We start from the raw sequence: 19,672 nt of genomic DNA, 5'->3' as shown, positions 1-19,672 counted from the left end.
TAATCCAAACTCTGGGTTCTACTTTAATTCTTTTTTAAGTACTATGAACTCTTAACAAGATCACATATATTTTATAGTTCTACTTTAAAATTTCAAAATCAAAATAATTTATTCTCACTTAGGTTGATTTAGAACCATGTTACAAATTCTTTAGACTTTTGATTAAAATTTGTTTCAGATCATCATTTCAAACTTTGAGTTCATTAATATGTACTCTCTGTTTGATCATAACAAACATTCTTTGATCATAACAGTCAACGATATTATATGAGTGAAAATATTTCCTAATCCAATGATTAAAAAAAAAAGTGTTTTGTTTTGCTACCATGAGGAATTTGTGAAAAACCAATGTATATCATTGTATATCATTATATTTCATACTTGAAATATTTTTCAATCTCTCCTAAACATAGAAATAGTCTAGCTTATACATATACATTGCAATATATATTTGCATTTTAGTCACCTGGAATGAAAGCTGGAAAAAGTAATAACATTCAATGTAGCATGTAGGTGATTTTTACAATACTTTTTTACAGTACTAGAATATTCTAGACCTTCAAAAAATATAAATATATTAAATATGAAGATCATTCCATAAGATAAGTTAGAGATGACTATGTAAATACACAAAATGCATAGCTCTGGTACCTTTATGATGAGAGGAGGATTGCTGTTTAAAACTTTTGGGAGGCATTCATCTGAGTCTTCTGAAAATGGTGGTTGAACAGGGAACAGATGAGCCTATCAAATATAATTAAATACAAAGACTATGCAATGACTTGTTTTCATGACAAATTACACTCAGTATATCAGCACTAATGACATTCAGTATATTTAGCACTATTTGAAATTCATTATAAAGACAAGACAACCAAATTTAACATCTTTAGTGTTCCTTACAAAAACAGGTAGCATTAAAGTTATATATACTCAAATACACTACCTTCTAAAATGTTACTTTCCCAAAATTACTAGATCTCTGGCTTCCAATAATAGAAACAAATTTAAGAAACAAAAATTCTCTGAAGCCACTGAAGGATACAAATCTATAGAAGTGGTAAAATAAAACAGAAACACTCATTTTCTAAGACAAACAGTTGAATGATGAAGACAATGCTATTCCTATTCATTTAAAATCATTTCTTCAACATAAATTCTAAAATTTCCTTCAAAGAATGTGTATTTTTATTGCCTTATATTTAAATATTTTAATAGTATCTATATCAGTAACATATAAACTTAATTAAAAACTCAGGCCAATCTAGTATATGCTCAATAAAGAAATGGAAACTTTCCAAAGAGAATTACACTAGAGATAACTCATAGCCAAGTTTAACTAACTGTTCATTCAGTTTAGTTTTCTAACATTAAGAATACTAAAAAAAAAAATAAATAAATACTAATACTTTTCCTCAGGAAAAAAAAACAAAAAACAAAAAACACTATAATTAAATGGTGGTTATAACTGACGCATTTATTGTGAAGTCTCAGGAAAAAACCGAAACCCAACTTTGCAAAATGGCTTTGGGCACAACAACATGCTGATGAGTGTGCTACCAAAAATAAACCTCTGCACTCCAAAACAGAAAAGTACTGACAAAAAACTCAATACTAACCTCTGTGGCATAGATTTTGAAGAGTAGCCATGAGATGTACCAAGTCATCAGGACAAAAGCACCACACAGCCAGACATGATAGAGTAACGAGAGACTCAAGAGGCCACTCACAGTGTCAAGAGGCCTATGAAACTGCCTATGAAAACAGAAATCACTGTTTAATCCTGTGGGAAGACTACAATCTAAGCATTTAAGAGACCTGGGGCCCCATACTGAGAAGCAAATCCTATTTCTAAACAATAATGGTGATAAATTCCTCTTCTTTTGTACTCTATACAGTTCTTTCACTAATACTTTTTTTTTTTTTAACTAATACTTTCTTATTAAGTACACAAGGGAGCCTTGAAGGAAGAGCAAACCTAAACTGGCTCTCAGTTTCTTGCATTTCAAATCCTCAATGTCATTTTCTATGACAGAGGAAGACTCCCCAAGAGGCTGGGTAAAATTTAGTATTGTTGTTTTGTAGCTTGATACTTAAAAACCATTCAACAAGATTAGCACCTCTCCTGGACCAGATTTCAACTCTACCTGTATACATGCATAAACAGTTTCATAACAGTTAAGGGCACAAAGTACTATCTAAAAACAACAAACTCTACTTTTAAAACAATTTAACAAACTCTGTAAGAAAGCTAAATAAAGAGAACACAGGCAATCTTACCAAAACCTTGAACAGCTCAATTTGCAATGTCATCATAATTCTACAGACAGACACTCAGCACTGTGAAAATAGGACTGGAACTTCTGACTCTGCTATTTGTAATTGCTGTGATTCTGTTAATCACTTGACCTAACCTACCCTCAGTTTCCTCATCCATATGTTGGCATAATCTCTTCCTTCTACCTCTTAGGGCTTTTAGGAGATTTAAAACAGTTTATGTTAGGAGTGCCCAGCATAGTACTTGACACTCCTTGGGGCTGGGAGAGGGAGGGGGGGAAATAATGTTTTTTTCTGCTTTTAAATAAACTTTACTGAGGACCTGGCAAACGTTAAGACCAGAATACCATACACTGTCATATAAGCAAAACATTTTTTAAGGGAAAAGAGGAAAAAACTATTATGTTAAATTTCTATCAAATATCATTCTTTTTCTATTTGACCAAGTTTAAAATCTGGGCTAAGATAATAAGTGACCTGCCCATTTGGTTTCATATCTAGTGATTAAGCAGAAGACAAAAGTAAATTTTACCAAGAAATTTTTACAAGTTAGGAAATGAAATCTACAGTGCAGAAACCATAATATTGCAAACATTCACAAATGTCAATATTCTCACTTCTCTGAAGTGGCAGCAGTTAGGGACCTCCCTGGTGGTCCAGCGGCTAAGATTCCATGCTCCCAGTGCAGGGGACCCAGGTCCGACTCCTGGTCAGGGAGCTGGATCTCACATGCCACAACTAAGACCTGGCACAGTCAAAGAAGTAAAGAAATATTTCTTAAAACAACAATGAAAGTGTTATTTTTATTTAAGTGGTAGTAGTTAAGATCATACAAAAAGGATCATGGTGGAATAACCAATAATTAAAAGAACAAATACTAGTAAAGAAGTTTGTATTTTTCTGCCAAACAAAAATTAAAGCTTTACCTATGTGCAAAGTGCACATGGAAACAACTGGAACAATAAACCCCAGTGCTGTCACTCCACTGCTACTTAGGAACTTCAACTGGCCACATGACCCAATTCAAATCTGGTTTCCTCACAGGCAAAATTAAGAGTAAAACCACAGTGTGGTGCTTATCTACTATAACATAGCATAGAATGATTATTGAGGAGAGAAACAAGAGAGGTATGCCTATAGAACTCAAGTCCACTTATATAGAAGCTGTATCTAACAAAAAAGGAATTATCACTGCTTATTTTGGGGGAAAGGAACTGGGTGACTAGAAACTGGGTCCAACAGAGTCACTGTATACCCTTCTATATACCACTGGCATTTTAAATTATGTGAAATATATATATATATATATATTCAAAAACGAACACAATTCTTTTAATAATATTTTTTGGCCACGCTGCATGTGGGATCTTGGTTCTCCCACCACGGATCGAACCCATGCCCTCTGCATTGGCAACATGAAGCCATAACCACTGGATTGCCAGGGAAGCCTCTGAATACAATTTTCTTTCATGTAAAGGCTAAATTTAAATAAAACATCTGCAAAGTAGCAAACTAAGAGGATGGAAACAATTAAGATAATTAAAATTAGACTTTTCATGCGACACTTACTCATCTACCCGAAGGTCCATGGCAGTGCTAATCCAAGCTTTGGGAATATGACCTGAGAGAGGGGAAAAAAAAAAAAACATGCTATAATTATAAAAAATTAACAAAATAAACCATCATGCTTTGGAATATGAGATTGATGAGATGACCAAGTAGACACAAAGACCTCAGTCAAAGCTAGAGTTGGATTAGGAATGGGCAGGAAAAGAGAGTAATTTCTAGACAGTCCTTGCTTTGCATGGGTCCAACATATACATATTTCAGTTACTATAGTTTAATTAAATAACACCAGCTCCCAACAACACAATTCAAATTTCAGTTACTGACATCAGCTGTATGTAACTGAATATAGTACTCTAGCTTTTCAGTAGTACACAAATCAGCATATAGATAACAGCTGGGCATTCTTTTTTTCAAAGTACTGTTAGTGATTAGTCACATCTCTTATTCAGTTCTGGCACAGACAGCAAAGAATATAGTTGTGTTGCCTCTTTATCTCCCATGATAAATGCTCATGACATTTTACAAAAATGAAAAACTGAAAGAGGAAACTGGACAAAAAGACTAAAGTGCAACAAAGAAAGGAAAAATGTTAATACTGAAAATAAAATCTGAATGAAATACAACTGGAATTACAGAAGAATTAGCTGACCATGGATATGCTGACACAGCTGCTATGTCAGCCCAAAGGGTACCAGCCAGGCTGACTGCAGTAGGTTAACAAAAAACAACAAAGTGTTAACATTAAAATGACAACAATCCATTTTTCTACATGCTTTTAATAGTTAACTAAAAACTTTTAACAGCAGACAACAGAATGGCCTATATAAATAGAACAATTTTATAAAATTATTCCACAGAAAAATAGGACTAGGAAATGTTCAGAAACAGTCTGAAAAGAGTATTTATTTTAGAACGCTGGAATTTGTTTATATTAATGTGTTGATATTTGCATTTAAGTCTTCCATTCAACTTGTCCTGTTCATTATACTAAATAAGCTGCATCTTTGTGCTTAAAATTCACATTAGTATATTCTATAATATTTCTTTGTGTGTATGATCAGTCACTCAGTCATGTCCAACTCTTCGCAACCCCACAGACTGTAGCCCACCAGGCTCCTCTGTCCATGGAATTTTCCAGGAAAGAATACTGAAGTGGGTTGCCCTTTCCTATTCCAGGGAACCTTCCCAACCCAGAGATCAAACCAGAATCTCTCACGCCTTCCTGAACTGGCAGGTGGATTCTAAACCACTGCACCACCTGGGAAGCCCCATAATGTTTCTTGATCAACAAGATATTTCTGTCACATCAGTTATTGTTGTTCAGTCACTACGTCATGTTCGACTCTTACAGCCCCATGGACTGCAGCATGCCAGACTCTCCTGTCCTTCACTATCTCTGGAGTTGGCTCAAACTCATGTCTGTTGAATTGGTGATGCCATCCAACCATGTCATCCTCTGTTGCTCCTTCTCCCCCTGCCCTCATTCTTTCCCAGAATCAGGGTCTTTTCCAATGAGTTGGCTCTTCACATCAGATGGCCCAAAGTACTGGAGCTTCAGCATCAATCCTTCCAGTGAATATTCAGGGTTTATTTCCTTTAGAATTGAACTTGTTGTATTAGTAGCAAGTTACAAAAATGTTATAAAAAGTAATATGTTATTATAATGACCAAATGACATATTTTCTCTTTTTTTAAAGAATACATTTTTTATGAGATAAAAACACATATGGAGAAGGAAATGGCAACCCACTCCAGTACCCTCTCCTGGAAAATCCTATGGGAGAAGCCTGGTAGGCTACAGTCCATGGGGTCGCAAAGAGTCGGACACGAATATATAACACAAAGTACAGTATAATATTATATTATATATTAATACATAGCTGAATCACTTTGCTTTATACCTGAAACTAATACAACATTGTAAATGGACAATACTTGAATAAAAACTAGAAAAAGTTAAAAAAAAAAACACATAAAATTTACCATCATAAAAAAAGAAAAAAAATTTACCATTGCAGCCATTTTTAAGTGTATAAACACTATATGGTGCTTTGTCATACAACAGATCTCCAGATATGTTTTACCTTGTAAAACTGAAATTCTATATCCATTGAAGAGAAGTGAAAAGCAAGGAAGAAAGGGAAAGACATACCCAAACAAATGGAGAGTCCCACAGAATAACAAGGAGAGATAAGAAAACCTTCTTAAATGAACAATGCAGAGAAGTAGAAAAAAATAGTAGATGGGAAAGACTAGAGATCTCTTCAGGAAAATTGCAGATATCAAGGGAACACTTGCAAGAATGGGCATGATAAAGAACAGAAAAGGTAAGGACTTGATAGAAGCAGAAGAGATTAAGAAGTGATGGCAAGAATACACAGAAGAACTATACAAAAAAGGTCTTAATGGCCTACAAAACCACGATGGTGTGATCACTCACCTAGAGCCAGACAGCCTGGAATATGAAGTCAAATGCGCCTAAGGAAGCATTACTTTGAACAAAGTTAGTAGAGGTAATGGAATTTCAGCTGAGCTATTTTAAATCCCTAGATGATTCTGTTAAAGCGCTTCAGTCAATATGCCAGCAAATTTGGAAAACTCAGCAGTGGCCACAGGACTGGAAAAGGTCAGTTTTCATTCCAATCCCAAAGAAAGGCAATGCCAAAGAATGTTCAAACTACCACACAGCTGCACTCATTTCACATGCTAGTAAGGTTATGCTCAAAATCCTTCAAGTTAGGTTTCAAGAGTACATGAATCAAGAACTTCCAGATGTACAAGCTGGGTTTAGAAAAGGCAGAGGAACCAGAGATCAAGTTGCCAACATTCATTGGATCATAGAGAAGGCAAAGGAATTTCAGAAAAATACCTACTTCTGCTTCATTGACTATGCTAAAGCCTCTGTGTGGATCACAACAAACTGTAGAGAATTCTCAAAGAGATGGGAATACCAGACCACCTTACCTGTCTCCTGAGAAACTGTATGCAAGTCAAGAAGCAACAGTTAGAACTGGACATGGAACAACAGACTGGTTCCAAATTGGGAAAGGAGTACATCAAAGCTGCATATTGTCACCCTGCTTATTTAACTTCTATGCAGAGTACATCACGCAAAATTCTGGGCTGGATGAATCACAAGTAGAATCAAGATTGCCAGGAGAAATATCAACAACTTCAGATATACAGATGATACCACTCTAATGGCAGAAAGTGAAGAGGAACTAAAGAGCTTCTTGATGAGGGTGAAAGAGGAGAGTGAAAAAGTTGGCTTAAAACTCAACATTCAAAAAACTAAGATTATAGTATCCAGTCCCATCACTTCATAGCAAATAAAAGAGGAAAAAGTGGAAGCAGTGACAGATTTATTTTCTTAGATTCCAAAATCACTGCTGACAGTGACTGCAGCCATGAAATTAAAAGATGCTTGCTTCCTGGAAGGAAAACTATGAAAAACCTAGATTAAAAAGCAAAGACATCACTTTGCCGACAAAGGTCTGTATAGTCAAAACTATGGTTTTCCCAGTAATCATGCACAGATGTGAAAGTTGGACCAGAAAGAAGGCTGAACACCAAAGAATTGACGCGTTTGAATTACAGTGCTGGAGAAGACTCTGGAGAGTCCCTTGGACAGCAAGGAGTTCAAACCAATCAATTCTAAAGGAAATCAACCCTGAATAGTCATTGGAAGAACTGATGCTGAAGCTCCAAAACTTAGGCCACTTGATGTGAAGTGCTGACTCACTGGAAAAGACCATGATGCTGGGAAAGACAGAAGGCAAAAGCAGAAGGTGGCACTGGATGAGACAGTTGGATGGCATCACTGACTCAGTGGACATCTGAGCAAACTCCCAGAGACAGTGAAGGAGAGGGAAGCCTGGCATGCTACAGTCCACTGGGTTGCAAAAAGTTGGACACAGCTTAGCAAATGAACAACTTTATCCACTGAACAACTCTCCTTTCTCCCCTCCCTCCAGCCCCTGACAACCACTATTCTACTCTCTGTTTCTAAGAGTTTGACTACTTTAGACACCTCGTGTAAGTGGGATAATGTAGTCATTTTGTGCCTGTCTTATTTCACTTAGTATAATGTCCTTAACCTTCATCCGTGTTGCAGTATGTGACAAGATTTCCTTCTTTTTTAAGGCTATTTACTGCATTATATGTATATGCCACATTTTCTTTAACAATATTCTCTCTTAACTAGTCTTTGAACGTTTCAATCTAAACATTTAATGAAAACAAGCAATCAGTTGGGCTAATCACACACCTTCTACTGTTATTGTTGTTCGGTCACTAAATTGTATCCAACTCTGCGATGCCATGAACTGCACCACGCCAGGCTTACCTGTCCTTCACTATTTCCCTGAGTTTGCGCAAACTCATCTCCATTGAATCAGTGAGGCCATCCAACCATCTCATCCTCTGTCACCCCCTTCTCTTCTTGCCCTCAATGTTTCCCAGCATCAGTAGGAAATATATGAATACAATTAAGAACGGCTTTTTAACTGACATTTCTTGAGCTGTGAGCTAATACATACACTGTATCAAAAAGGAGAAATTCTTACCAAGAAAATAATATACAATGCAGAAATTTCTAAGCAGGAACAGTGATTCCACACAACTATGCTTAACTAGCAAGAGCAGAGACCTCCTGAAGCGTAAGAACTTGTATTGCTGTGGAAAAAAAGAAAACCAGAATCAAATAACACATTCAAAGAAAGGTTCTACTTTATTCTAAAGCAAGCACACAACAGTTCACACATAAGAAGACAAAGTCTATTCCAGAGGTAAAAAAAATCAACTATCTCTGATGTTAAAATATTTAATACTTTATTATATGGCACCTCATTTATATGACATCAGAAATGAGAAAATTAACAGTATCAATCTATTAGGTTGGTGCAAAAGTAACTGTGATTCTGCATTGTTGAACTTTGCTGTTTGATATTGGAATACATTCTTAAATAAATGTGGTTATGTTTAAGGTGTATTTCTTGCATTATTTATTTATTTTTTGCTTATGACTCATTACTTGCTGTTTATTTCGTATTTATTTTAGACTAGGGAAATGATGTTAGACAAAAAGCAAATCTGAGCGATTTTCTTATTGAAAATGGGTCATAAAGCAGCAGAGACAAATCAAAACATCAACAATGCATTTGGCCCAGGAACTGCTAATGAAGTACAGTACAGAGGTGGTTCAAGAAGTTTTGCAAAGGAGACAAAAGCCTTGAGGATGAGAAGTGCAGTGGCCAGCCATCAGAAGCTGACAACGACCAATTGACAGGATCACTGAAGCTGATCCTCTTACAACTACACAAGAAGCTGCCAAAGAACTCACAGTCGACCGTTCTGTGATCATTTGGCATTTGAAGCAAACTGGAAAGGTCAAAAAGCTTGATAAGTGGGTGCCTCATGAGTTGACTGCAAATTCAAAAACCATCATTTGCAAGTGTTGTCTTCTGTTATTCTACACAACAACAAACCATTTCCCGATCAGATAACGAGTGACAAAAAGGGGATTTTATACAACCAGTAGAGACTAGCTCAGTGGTTGGACTGAAAAGCTCCAAGATACTTCCCAAAGCCAAACTTGCACCCAAAAAAGGTCATGGTCACTGTTTGGTGGCTTGCTGCCTAAATGATCCACCACACCTTTCTGAATCCTGGCGAAACCATTACACCTGAGAAGTATGCTCAGCAAATCGATGAGATGCACTGAAAACTTCAACAGTCAACAGAATGGGTCCAATTCTTCCCCAAAACATCTGACTGCACGTCCCACAACCAACGCTTAAAAAGTTCAAAGAACTAGGCTACGAAGTTTTGCTTCATTCGTCATATTCACCTGATCTCTTGCCAACCACCCACCACTTCTTAGAGCATCCTGAGAACTTTTTGCAGAGAGAATGCTTTCACAACCAGCAAGAGGCAGAAAATGCTTTCCAAGAATTTGTTAAATCCCAAAGCACAGATTTTTATAGTACGAGAATAAACAAACTTATTTCTCGTTGGCAAAAATGTGTTGACTGTAATGGTTCCTATTTTGATGAATAAAGATGTGTTTCAGCCTAGTTATAATGGTTTAAAATTCATGGTCCAAAACGGCCATTACTTTTTCACCAACCTAATATAGTAAGGAATATCAAGATGAAGTTGAGTATGAACAACATAATAATTAACAGCTAACACTTTTTGGACACTTACCACATACCAGGTACTATTCCAAGCACTTTAAATGTATTAATCCATTTAAACCTCACAACAACCCCCTATTTTTATGCCCATCGTACAGCTGAGAAAACCAAGGCACAAAGAGGTTAAGTAATTTAACCAATGTTACCAGTTAGCAAAACAAAAATCTGTGATTTTAATGCAGGCTGGCTGGCTTCAGAGCCTGAAACCTTAAAGATAGTGTATAATGCCTCTACACTAAAATTTTTCACATGGGGTGTGCAGAAAAACAGGAGGTAGTAAAGAAGACACAAGCCTAAGCTCAGCAGACCTGAGCTATAATCTGCCTTTTTCTGTACATCAAGTAAGCCCCATCACCTATCTAACTACCTGAGAGAGAATACGGCTGAACCAGTTAGACAGCTCCTTAGTGGGTGCCTCCCAGTGCTAACATCTAAGAGTAAAGAATCAAGCAAGAAAAATATGAAAGGTTTTCTCTGAAAAAACTACACTTCTTGCGAAACAAGGGTTGCGTACCCTAAAAATGCCAATGGGAAAAATATTTTTATATTACTGGAGAGGATCTGAGGAAACCTGAAGAACCAAAGATGGACTTCCCAAGTTCTGGTCTTCCTTTGTGTTTATATTAGGGCTGGTCCTTCTTTAAGGATTTCAGAAACAGAAGGACAGCAAAGTCCTTAGGCAGAGGTTTTGTCTTCATACCATATCTGCAGATTCCAACAGTATCTTACAAAAAGCAGCCCAGATAAAATGAATACTTGGTCACTAACTATACAGCTTGAAGTATCCTGGTTTATTAATACTTTCAAAGTTCAAGATGCAGAATTGCACCTATTCCATGCAGTCACTGGGTGCTACCACTATCTCACCTTCACCTTCCAATAAAAAGGGCATAGTTCCTATACTATTACTATTGCAGCTCTCACCTTAACCATCACTTACAAGGGTCCAGAGAGGCTACAGAAGCAGTTAGATATACAGAGAAAGCTAATATATCCTCTTATTGCTCCTAAGATGAAATGCTTTTCAATTCCTTGTTGGGTTCTTCTGTGATTTGGCTATGAGCTATCCTTTGCCTGTTCAAAGATTCACTATGTGTCTGGCTATATAAATCTTATCTAATTTAATAAATTTTCAAATAGTCTTGTTGGTGTATACCTTACCAAGCCTATCTTGGTATTTATCCATTTCTTTGTACCCTGCTCCACACCAATGTTGTGCTTTTCCCTATCAGTCAGTCATTAAGAATCTAATAAGGGCAACAGAACTGAGTTTTGTAGCAGAAGCAAGTTTAAAAAAAAAAAAAAAAAACCTAATGGACTAACAGCAAATTGGTTAAAATACTATATTTTTTAAAAGATCTAATTTTTCATATTGTTACATGAAAAAGTAGTTATTGAATAATATGCGCAAAATAAAAGTATTTATGAAAACCCCAACCCACCAAATATATAATATTACAGCTACTATATTTATAAATATACAATGAAGGATCTGGAAAAATACACAAGAGTGAATCCAAAATTTTATCAAAAGAAATTACAAAAAATTTAGCTGTCAAATTTTACAAATGTGCATTACATGGTATAAACAATAATTTATCAACACTATCAATACTGGACTCTCCTTGTTCACTCCCTTACACATTTGTGATGTTAAACAGGCTTTCACTATCAACTGAAGTCCATGAAGGAGCAAGATATTTGGGAGTAATCTAATTTTTCTCTAGTACTTTCTTTTCTTCATTTTCTATATTCTTAATGATGTTTGGATCAAAGATGATTCCCAGGATTTTGGGATCTTTCTCCTTGTAATATTCTGAGGTAGCGAAGACGGCACTCTGCTTTTAACTCACCTTCACAAGATGTGAAGAACTTATAACAGGACTCCCTGTCATAGGCTCACAGACAGCAGAGAGGTAAGCGCCACATTCTTGCCTGTGAGTGCTATTTCTTTGCAGTAGGTGTATTTTCATCGGATTGTTCTCAAGAATGCAACAGGCATGTGAAAACTTTAGTTAAACCAGGAGAACCCTAATCCATCACACTCTTAATATTTACACTCTCGTGGCATATCATTTATCTATACATCCCTCCCCCACTCTCTCCCTCCCAGACTGGGTCCTAGCAGGAGCTAGTTCTAAGTTTTACTCCAAAGCCCGGTATTCAGTATGCTGTAGAGCAGGAATAAAGCGAATAACAGCACAGTCAAGAACAGCGGCAACAGGCTCCAGAGACCCTTGGTGGCACTGGAGAAACCTCAACCTACCTTTCTCTCTCCTGCCACAGGAGGGGACAGCTTCTACCAAATTAGTGGATTTTTAAAAACCTAAGTGAAAGACAGTCTAAACTATCCCACTCAAACCAATCAAACTGTTTTATTTGTTCAGAATGTAACTGACATGTTCTATATTTACTTGTACATCCTCAGGCTACTGAGATTCTTAGGTTCAAAAAGAAGCTGGCAGCCGCACAGAGGTACTTTGCATGAGTGTCATCATTACCCTCCCCCAGCCCTGCCTGGTCACAGCAGCTGCCACCACTAGCAAGGAGGGAAAGAGTGGAGCAAAGCGGTGTTCTGAGAGACGCAGCAGGAAGGGTAACTGCAGCTCCCAGACACTCAAGTCTCATGAAGACAAAGATCTCCTCTCCAAATGGCATTTTGAGTCCTAAGTTTCACTGATCGAATCTTGAATTAATCAGATGAGGCCAGTTATATACAGAATCACCAGGGCGATTCTAACCCAGCCAAATTCTGACATAAGGAAATGCTCAAATGACAGCTTACCTGTATGATGGGAAATGGAAGATAGTTCATATTGTTAATAAAATACAGGAGGCTATAGCTATAGCCCATAAATGCTCCAGCCAGTAGGAAGAAAAGGTGATACTCATTTAAGCAGGTTTGTACAGCAGGGCTATCCAAGCTGAAAGGGAAAAGTGAGGTTATTAATTCAATAGCCAGGGACACATATCACCATTTTATGCTCAATATTTACTGAAGGAAAAGCTTTGACTTAATTACTTAAGAAATGCCCCAAATTCTAACATAAGGGTGTATTTTAGGTTAAGTGTGGGCAAAAGATTAACAAAACCCTTTCCTCTGATGCATGAGAATTTGACCTTTAGTTAAAACTAAGAAGAATCCTGTGGTTCTGGGCCCAAGGTATGACATAAATTTCCTGCTAATCACTTCTCTTAAGAAGCATGGGCTTGGCTGTTACTTTTGCAGAAAAACCTTAATAAATCTTCCCATTTTAAGAACAAAACAAAAATCAAAACTCTAGCTCAGCTCATTTGGAAATCAGGTAAGGTTAAGAATGTCTCCTGTGACAGTAAGCAATGGTGCTTTTTAGTTACTGGTAAACTGTATCTGGGCTAGGAAGAACTCTAAATGAAGGCTATATACCTGATGGAGATGCCGTAACTTTGGGCTTCTCTCTGTGTTGTCTCTTACAAGCAGGCAATCCTTCATGGGAACCCTTTCACTAAAGAACATTTACCACATTAGGAAAAAAGCCTGCCCTATTTGACAGTAACTGGCGGACAAAAGGAAATCAAGTATTCAGTAGTCATGAACACTGTATAAAAGTAATGGCTAATTGAGAACTTAAAGACTACTCCAGAAATCTTTTTTGCTTTTTAAAATCAGAATATCAACTTGATATTTATATCAATGTCATCTGTTCAAGAACTGTGTATGTTTCAAAATTATAAATGTATTCTACTGAAGAAGGTAGTTGTAATTATTTTAAAAATTTTTTCATTCTTCCCATATTATCCTTCTTTCAAACCCCAACCTAAATGCCACCTCCTCCCAGAAGCCAGGTACGGATCCCTCCCTGCTTTCTGAACTCCCACAAGTTTGATCTGCACATTTCATTTTCTTCCTGTTACATCCTATTTCTCCCACATTTCTACTCCTCTCCCCATATATTCATTTGCATCCATGTCTTACACCACCTACTGTTCTCAACTCTGAAGGAGCTTGTAGTCCATATGTAAATCATTCTAATAAATCCAACAGCATCTAGAATAGCACCTTGCACAGATGGTTTTAAAAAAACTATTGAATTCAACAAACATAAAACATCAAAAACATTTGATGTATGTGAGAAAGCACTTTTTAACAGAAGTCTGGAAAGTAAAGAATGTCCATAAACTATTAATGTATACAGGTCACATTTGGATTAATAACTAAACAAGGATCCTTATAAAAAATATATGGAATATTACCTCTCAGTACCAGTGCAGGGAACCACAAGAAAGCTGTATTGGCCTTTGGTTATCACTGTAGCACACCAAGCCATCATCATTCCCATTGCAGCGTGAATAAAGGAGTGCATGAGCTGCTGCGGATGAAGGATCTTCCCTATCAGTGCCAGTCTTGAGCAGGGAATGGAAGGCACAACTGAAAACAAAACACAAGACTGTAGCTTTATAATCCACAGCATATGAAGCAAGAGGACCTAAACTCTTCCCTCTCCTCCTTGCATAAATACTCCAAGGGGCAGGAAGACACCGAGTCAGTATAAAACATAGTACAGAAACATTCTGAGTTAAAACAATTTGAAAAAAGACTGAGTAAATACAGATACACACAGAAAAACAAAAACCAAAGAATCTAGAGAGATGAAAATTAAGGATAGTATGATTAACATTTTTCAATTCTTTCTAATTAAGATTTCCGGACAGCTCAAATAGTGCCTACCCTGCCACTCCCCTTACTGCCCTAAAGGAATAAACAATAATTTTAAGATAGTGCCTGTCTTCCAGCAAGTTACCCTTATTTCAGCATTTTGAATTGACAATATATAGTCTATCTGGAAAAATAAACCACAAACTAGGTAAATAATGACAACACTGAATACTGAAATAAATGCTTGCAAGGTGAACTAGGGGAGGCAAGAGTGGGGAGGAGGTGAGGGATGCTGGCCTTTGAAAACAGCTGGCACAGGGTTCTGTGACCTATCTTTGTACACAGTCTTCTTTTAATTCTTACAGTATTTAATAGACACCAAGTATGGTGGAAAACTAAGCATCAAGGGAGTAGGTTTAGATGCTTCACAATCTGGAAAACAGGATGCTATCACCTTCCCCTCCCTACCAGAAAGGCCACAAGACCTACTGACTGTGTAACTGACTTATACTCTGAACATATACCAAACCTTCTGATGTCATTAAACCTTTTTATATGCTATATCTTTCCCCTAGAAAGTCATTTTTCTTCCTTGTCTACTTAATATACTCATTCCCTTCAAGGCTTGGTTTAAACGTCATCTCCTCAGGAAGTTCACCATGCTGGGTAAATGTTGCTCCTATATACTCTCCTACTATCCAGTGTATTACTGGCTCAGCATTCATTGAGACCTCTTGGGGAAAACTGGGACCAAACATCTCCTATCCCTACACAATGCATGGCACAATGTAATGCATAATGAACGTTGAAGGAATGAGCCAAAGTGACTAGTCAGGCTTTTAGAAAAACTAGATGAAGACTTCCCAGGTGGTCCAGTGGTTAAGACTTCACACTTCCACTGCAGAGGGCACAGATTCAATTCCTGGTTGGAGAACTAAGATCATGCAAGCCATGTAGCACAGGCCACCACCCCCCTCCCCCCACCAAAAAAGCTAACTGTAAGTCAAGGGGTTCTATAGATGGCTTGAATAGAAAAAGAGATCCATCAGCAAGTAGGGAGGGATTAGAAAAGCAAAGAAAAGGGGTATATTATAAAATCCAGAGAACAATGTGAAATTGTATATCATATCTGGCCAGGAAGTACTAAAGAGCTAAAAAGAGGAACGTATAGTGAAAAAAAGAAGTATAGCTTAAAGCTTCTCATTTTACCTCAAGGACAGACTTAAGGAATCTGAAAAGGCAGGAAGAGCAAGGAGAGAAATTGAGAAAAAGTAAAAAACTCTGAAATCTAGCAGGTGATTCTCCCAAGGCAAAACATATTACATTTTACATTTTGTTATACCAAAATCACAGAATTATAGACTTTAATATTTGAAAAGGAACTCAGAAATCATCTGGTCTTGATCTCATACTCTATAAAGGAGTTATATTTTTAAAAATTACCGTTTTAAGTATATAGTTTTAAGTAGACTCACATTGTTGTACAGCCACCACCACCATCCATCTCCAAACTTTTCCATCTTCCCCTGTACCTATTAACTCTGTATCCACTGAACAATTCCCCACTCCCTCCTCCCTCAAGTCCCTGGTAACCATCATTCTAATTCATATCTCCATGAATTCGAGACTACTCTAGAAACCTCATATATATAAGTGGAATCATACAATTTGTCCTAAGAGTGCTAATTATTTTTTAAAATCAGAGAAAGTATCAAATAAATTTTACAATAAGACACTCAAAAGCATATAATTCTATATACATTCTAAAACTCTGACACAAAATACAGCCTCTGATGTACACATCCACATATAAAATTCATTATGTCTGCTCTTAGTAAAATAAACCCAGTTATTTTAAAGATGGTTAACATTTGAAAACTCACCTGTATAGAACTCCACATTGAAAATACTTATTATCACAATTACCACCGACAGCAGCAGAAGGTAAAAGATAATGTAGGAATTATACAGATCATTGAAAGAAGCTAAAACAAAAGAGAGATGAATTAGTGAGTTCAGTCATATTGTCATGTTTAGTATACTGCAATAAAAAGGGGGTTTTGAACCACAACTCTAATTTTAATTTAAAAACTTATCTTTAAAATTATACCAGAATTTCTTTTAGATGACCCAGATGATAACATCAGACAAATAATACCATATGAAAACATATTTCATGTAAAACAGAGAACTACCACATTTAGTAATATACCAACAAAGTTTCTTTCTAAAATGTAAATATTTTTCAGACCCCTTCTTAAATGCAATTAGTCCCTATAGCTAAAAAAGTAACATTTCTAGAAACAGAATAATCTGTACATCAACCAAATGAACAGAATTAAAAATAAAAATTCATGAAATACTAATACATTCACATTTTAGAGTGGTTCATCAATATTCCATCTAAAAAATGTGACAGTTTAAAATATATATATATTATGCCTAAAAACATAAACAAGAGAATAAAAATATGGACATGTTTGTTAAATAGATTAAATGAGACCAATTATTTTTAAAACTTTAATTCATTGACCAAAATTACTGAAAAATTATTAAGCATCCACAAGTAAACTTCTCAAGCATTACACTAAGCTAAAAGAGTGAAAGAACTAATTCATGTGGCTGGAAATAAGGAAGGAAGGACTAAATTTTTCTGTAAAGACTTTATGAAGCAAAGGTTGAAGCAGACAAGTAATATTTGATGAGAAAAATGGAATAAATCAAATCCAATCTGGAGAAAAAGGGACACTAAAATTAAAGAACCCTTGGGCCACGAAACAGCAAAAAGTTTTTGTCTGAAGTACCAATCCCTAACAACTGGTAATGGCTCTAGATCACAATATTGAATATTCTAAAGTTGCAAGTACACAAGCATGAGTGATGCAGACACAGGCAAAGTGGTTACAGAAACACTTGCCACCCTGGTACCAGCTTATGGCTTAACTTCATCTGACTGTGAGATTTACCCAAAAAGCGACTGATACGTCTCAACAAAAAACTTAAAATGGCTTCAATTGCTTAGCAGCAATCTCTCTCCAAAGGCCATAAGGTAAAGCTTTTAACTCTCTGAAAACTGGCATTTCTTCTGAAAAATTAACAACATACTTCCCACTTTCCAAAGCAAAAGAAATTTATTGTTACCATTTTGAAGGGGAGGGGGCAAGGAAGAATTTCAAGAGTATTTGTGCCTTTTAGCCTTAGGCAAGACCTTAAAAGGCTTCAAAATCTACTCTTTGAACATTTCTCTCTTTTTTTCTCTCTAAATTCTAGTGTGGGGGAGTGGAAAAAACATAGGCTTTGAAGTCAGAGACCAATATGCAAATCCTAGTTCAGTTACTCACTAGCTGCGTCTCTGCACAGACTTATAACCTGAGTCTCAGGTCCCTCATTTAAGTAGGAATACTACCTCATTCTTATCATACAAGGTTGTATTAATAGGAAGGATAAGAAGTAACATCCTGGGATTTCCCTGGTGGGACAGTGGTTAAGACTCCACTTCTCCACTGCAAGGGGTGCAAGTTCGATCCCTTGTTGGGGAAGTAAGACCCCAATATGCCGTGAGGAGTGGCCAAAAAAAAGAATATACTTAAGGCACTTAGCATGGTGCCTAGCACATAGTAGGCAGCAATAATTGGTAGCTATTATTAACATAAAGTAGTTACACTTTGATGAATTTATTAATTTTATTGTCTCCAAGAATTTTGAGAAACATTAGCCTGCTACCATTTTTTCCTTCTCATCAATCTTTCAGTTTAACTCTATGTTCCTTAGTCTCCTCCTTTTCTCTCTTTTCATCTTTCTTATCAGCCACAATAAAGAAATGAAGTATTCTTAATTTTAGAAAAAAATTTTAAAAGATATGTCATATCTTCTATCTATAATTTTTAAATATGTAAAAGTATTAGTCCACTTCCTTAAAAAGAAAGCTCACAAGTTCATTTCCTAAATAAAGCTGTCAAAGAGAAAGGACAATCAAAATTAAGTTTTTATTAATGTGGTCTCTAGTGATCTTTCTGTTTCTGTGAACAGTCTCTGATGGGTTTAGTGATCTTATTATATAGTGAAAATGCCTATGTTAGGCAGGGAATGGCTTAAGAACCTCAGAGTGAATGTTTTTTGCCACTCTCAATACAGACACTAAAATAAATTTAAAACGTAATGCAATTTTTATGTTGAGAAGTGGGTCCTGTAAATTTGTTATCCCCAAACTGAATATCACTTACCAGACAGCCACTGTATAGGATGAAATAAATCAATGCTGCTAAAGATTACAAATACTGTGGTACAGACGGGCAGCAGTAGCACTGACCAGACAATGCTTGTAACTATCCTCCAGCCCAACACCTGTAATTAAATAAACAAAATCCCTCAATCCTGAAGTCAGTTAAACTATTCCAGTTATTTCAGTTATGCAAATCTTATCTTTCATACAGGATTTTAATCACTAATGTTTACACCCAGATTACAGCCCACGCAGCTGTCTATAAACTCCAATGGTCACTACTATTAACAATATTACATACCACTACAGAATTTTCTCCTATCAGTGAACTCTTGCTGTTTTAGTCCAGAGTCAGATGTCACATTAAATATCACACTTTGGGGAGTGAAGAAGGTTTCATTTAGCTTACAACTGTATTTCACAGCAACTTACAGCTGTCTCCCTGGGTTTGACAGACATGTCAATATCTGAAAGTGTATACATATTACAGGAATATGTATATACTACAACTGTGTTTACAATTATTAGATATGGGCTCCTAACTGGGCACCTACTTCATTGTATTCATGTCTGAATTATCAGTGCCTACCTCATAAGAGATGGGCTTCCCAGGTGGCACTAGCGGTAAAAGAACCCGCCTGCCGAATGCAGGAGACATAAGAGACACAGGTTCCACCACTGGATGGGGAAGATCCTCTAGAGAAGGGCATGGCAATCAACTCCAGTATTCTTGCCTGGAGAATCCCATGGACCGAGGAGTCTGATGGGCTA

At 36.5% G+C, this 19,672-nt stretch overlaps 1 protein-coding gene across 3 annotated transcripts in view; it reads right to left on the bottom strand.

Moving 5' to 3' along the window:
• The window catches only part of NDC1 (NDC1 transmembrane nucleoporin), a 55,572-nt gene that overhangs the window by 33,152 nt on the left and 2,748 nt on the right, over positions 1-19,672 (bottom strand). For all 3 annotated transcript variants that reach the window (XM_020871390.2, XM_020871391.2, XM_020871392.2), the window contains exons 2-9: positions 18,903-19,023; positions 16,563-16,664; positions 14,277-14,451; positions 12,829-12,967; positions 8,412-8,520; positions 3,847-3,898; positions 1,620-1,755; positions 652-744 (exon numbers count right to left, since the gene is read on the bottom strand). In XM_020871390.2, coding sequence (XP_020727049.2) covers positions 652-744; positions 1,620-1,755; positions 3,847-3,898; positions 8,412-8,520; positions 12,829-12,967; positions 14,277-14,451; positions 16,563-16,664; positions 18,903-19,023 — 927 coding nt within the window. The remainder of the gene's footprint in view (positions 1-651; positions 745-1,619; positions 1,756-3,846; positions 3,899-8,411; positions 8,521-12,828; positions 12,968-14,276; positions 14,452-16,562; positions 16,665-18,902; positions 19,024-19,672) is intronic.

Source organism: Odocoileus virginianus, chromosome 5 (genome assembly GCF_023699985.2).
Source record: "Odocoileus virginianus isolate 20LAN1187 ecotype Illinois chromosome 5, Ovbor_1.2, whole genome shotgun sequence".
In the NCBI taxonomy this organism is placed as follows: Eukaryota; Metazoa; Chordata; class Mammalia; order Artiodactyla; family Cervidae; genus Odocoileus; species Odocoileus virginianus.
Note: the sequence above shows the minus strand (reverse complement) of the source record. Positions and strands in the feature narration are given on the sequence as shown.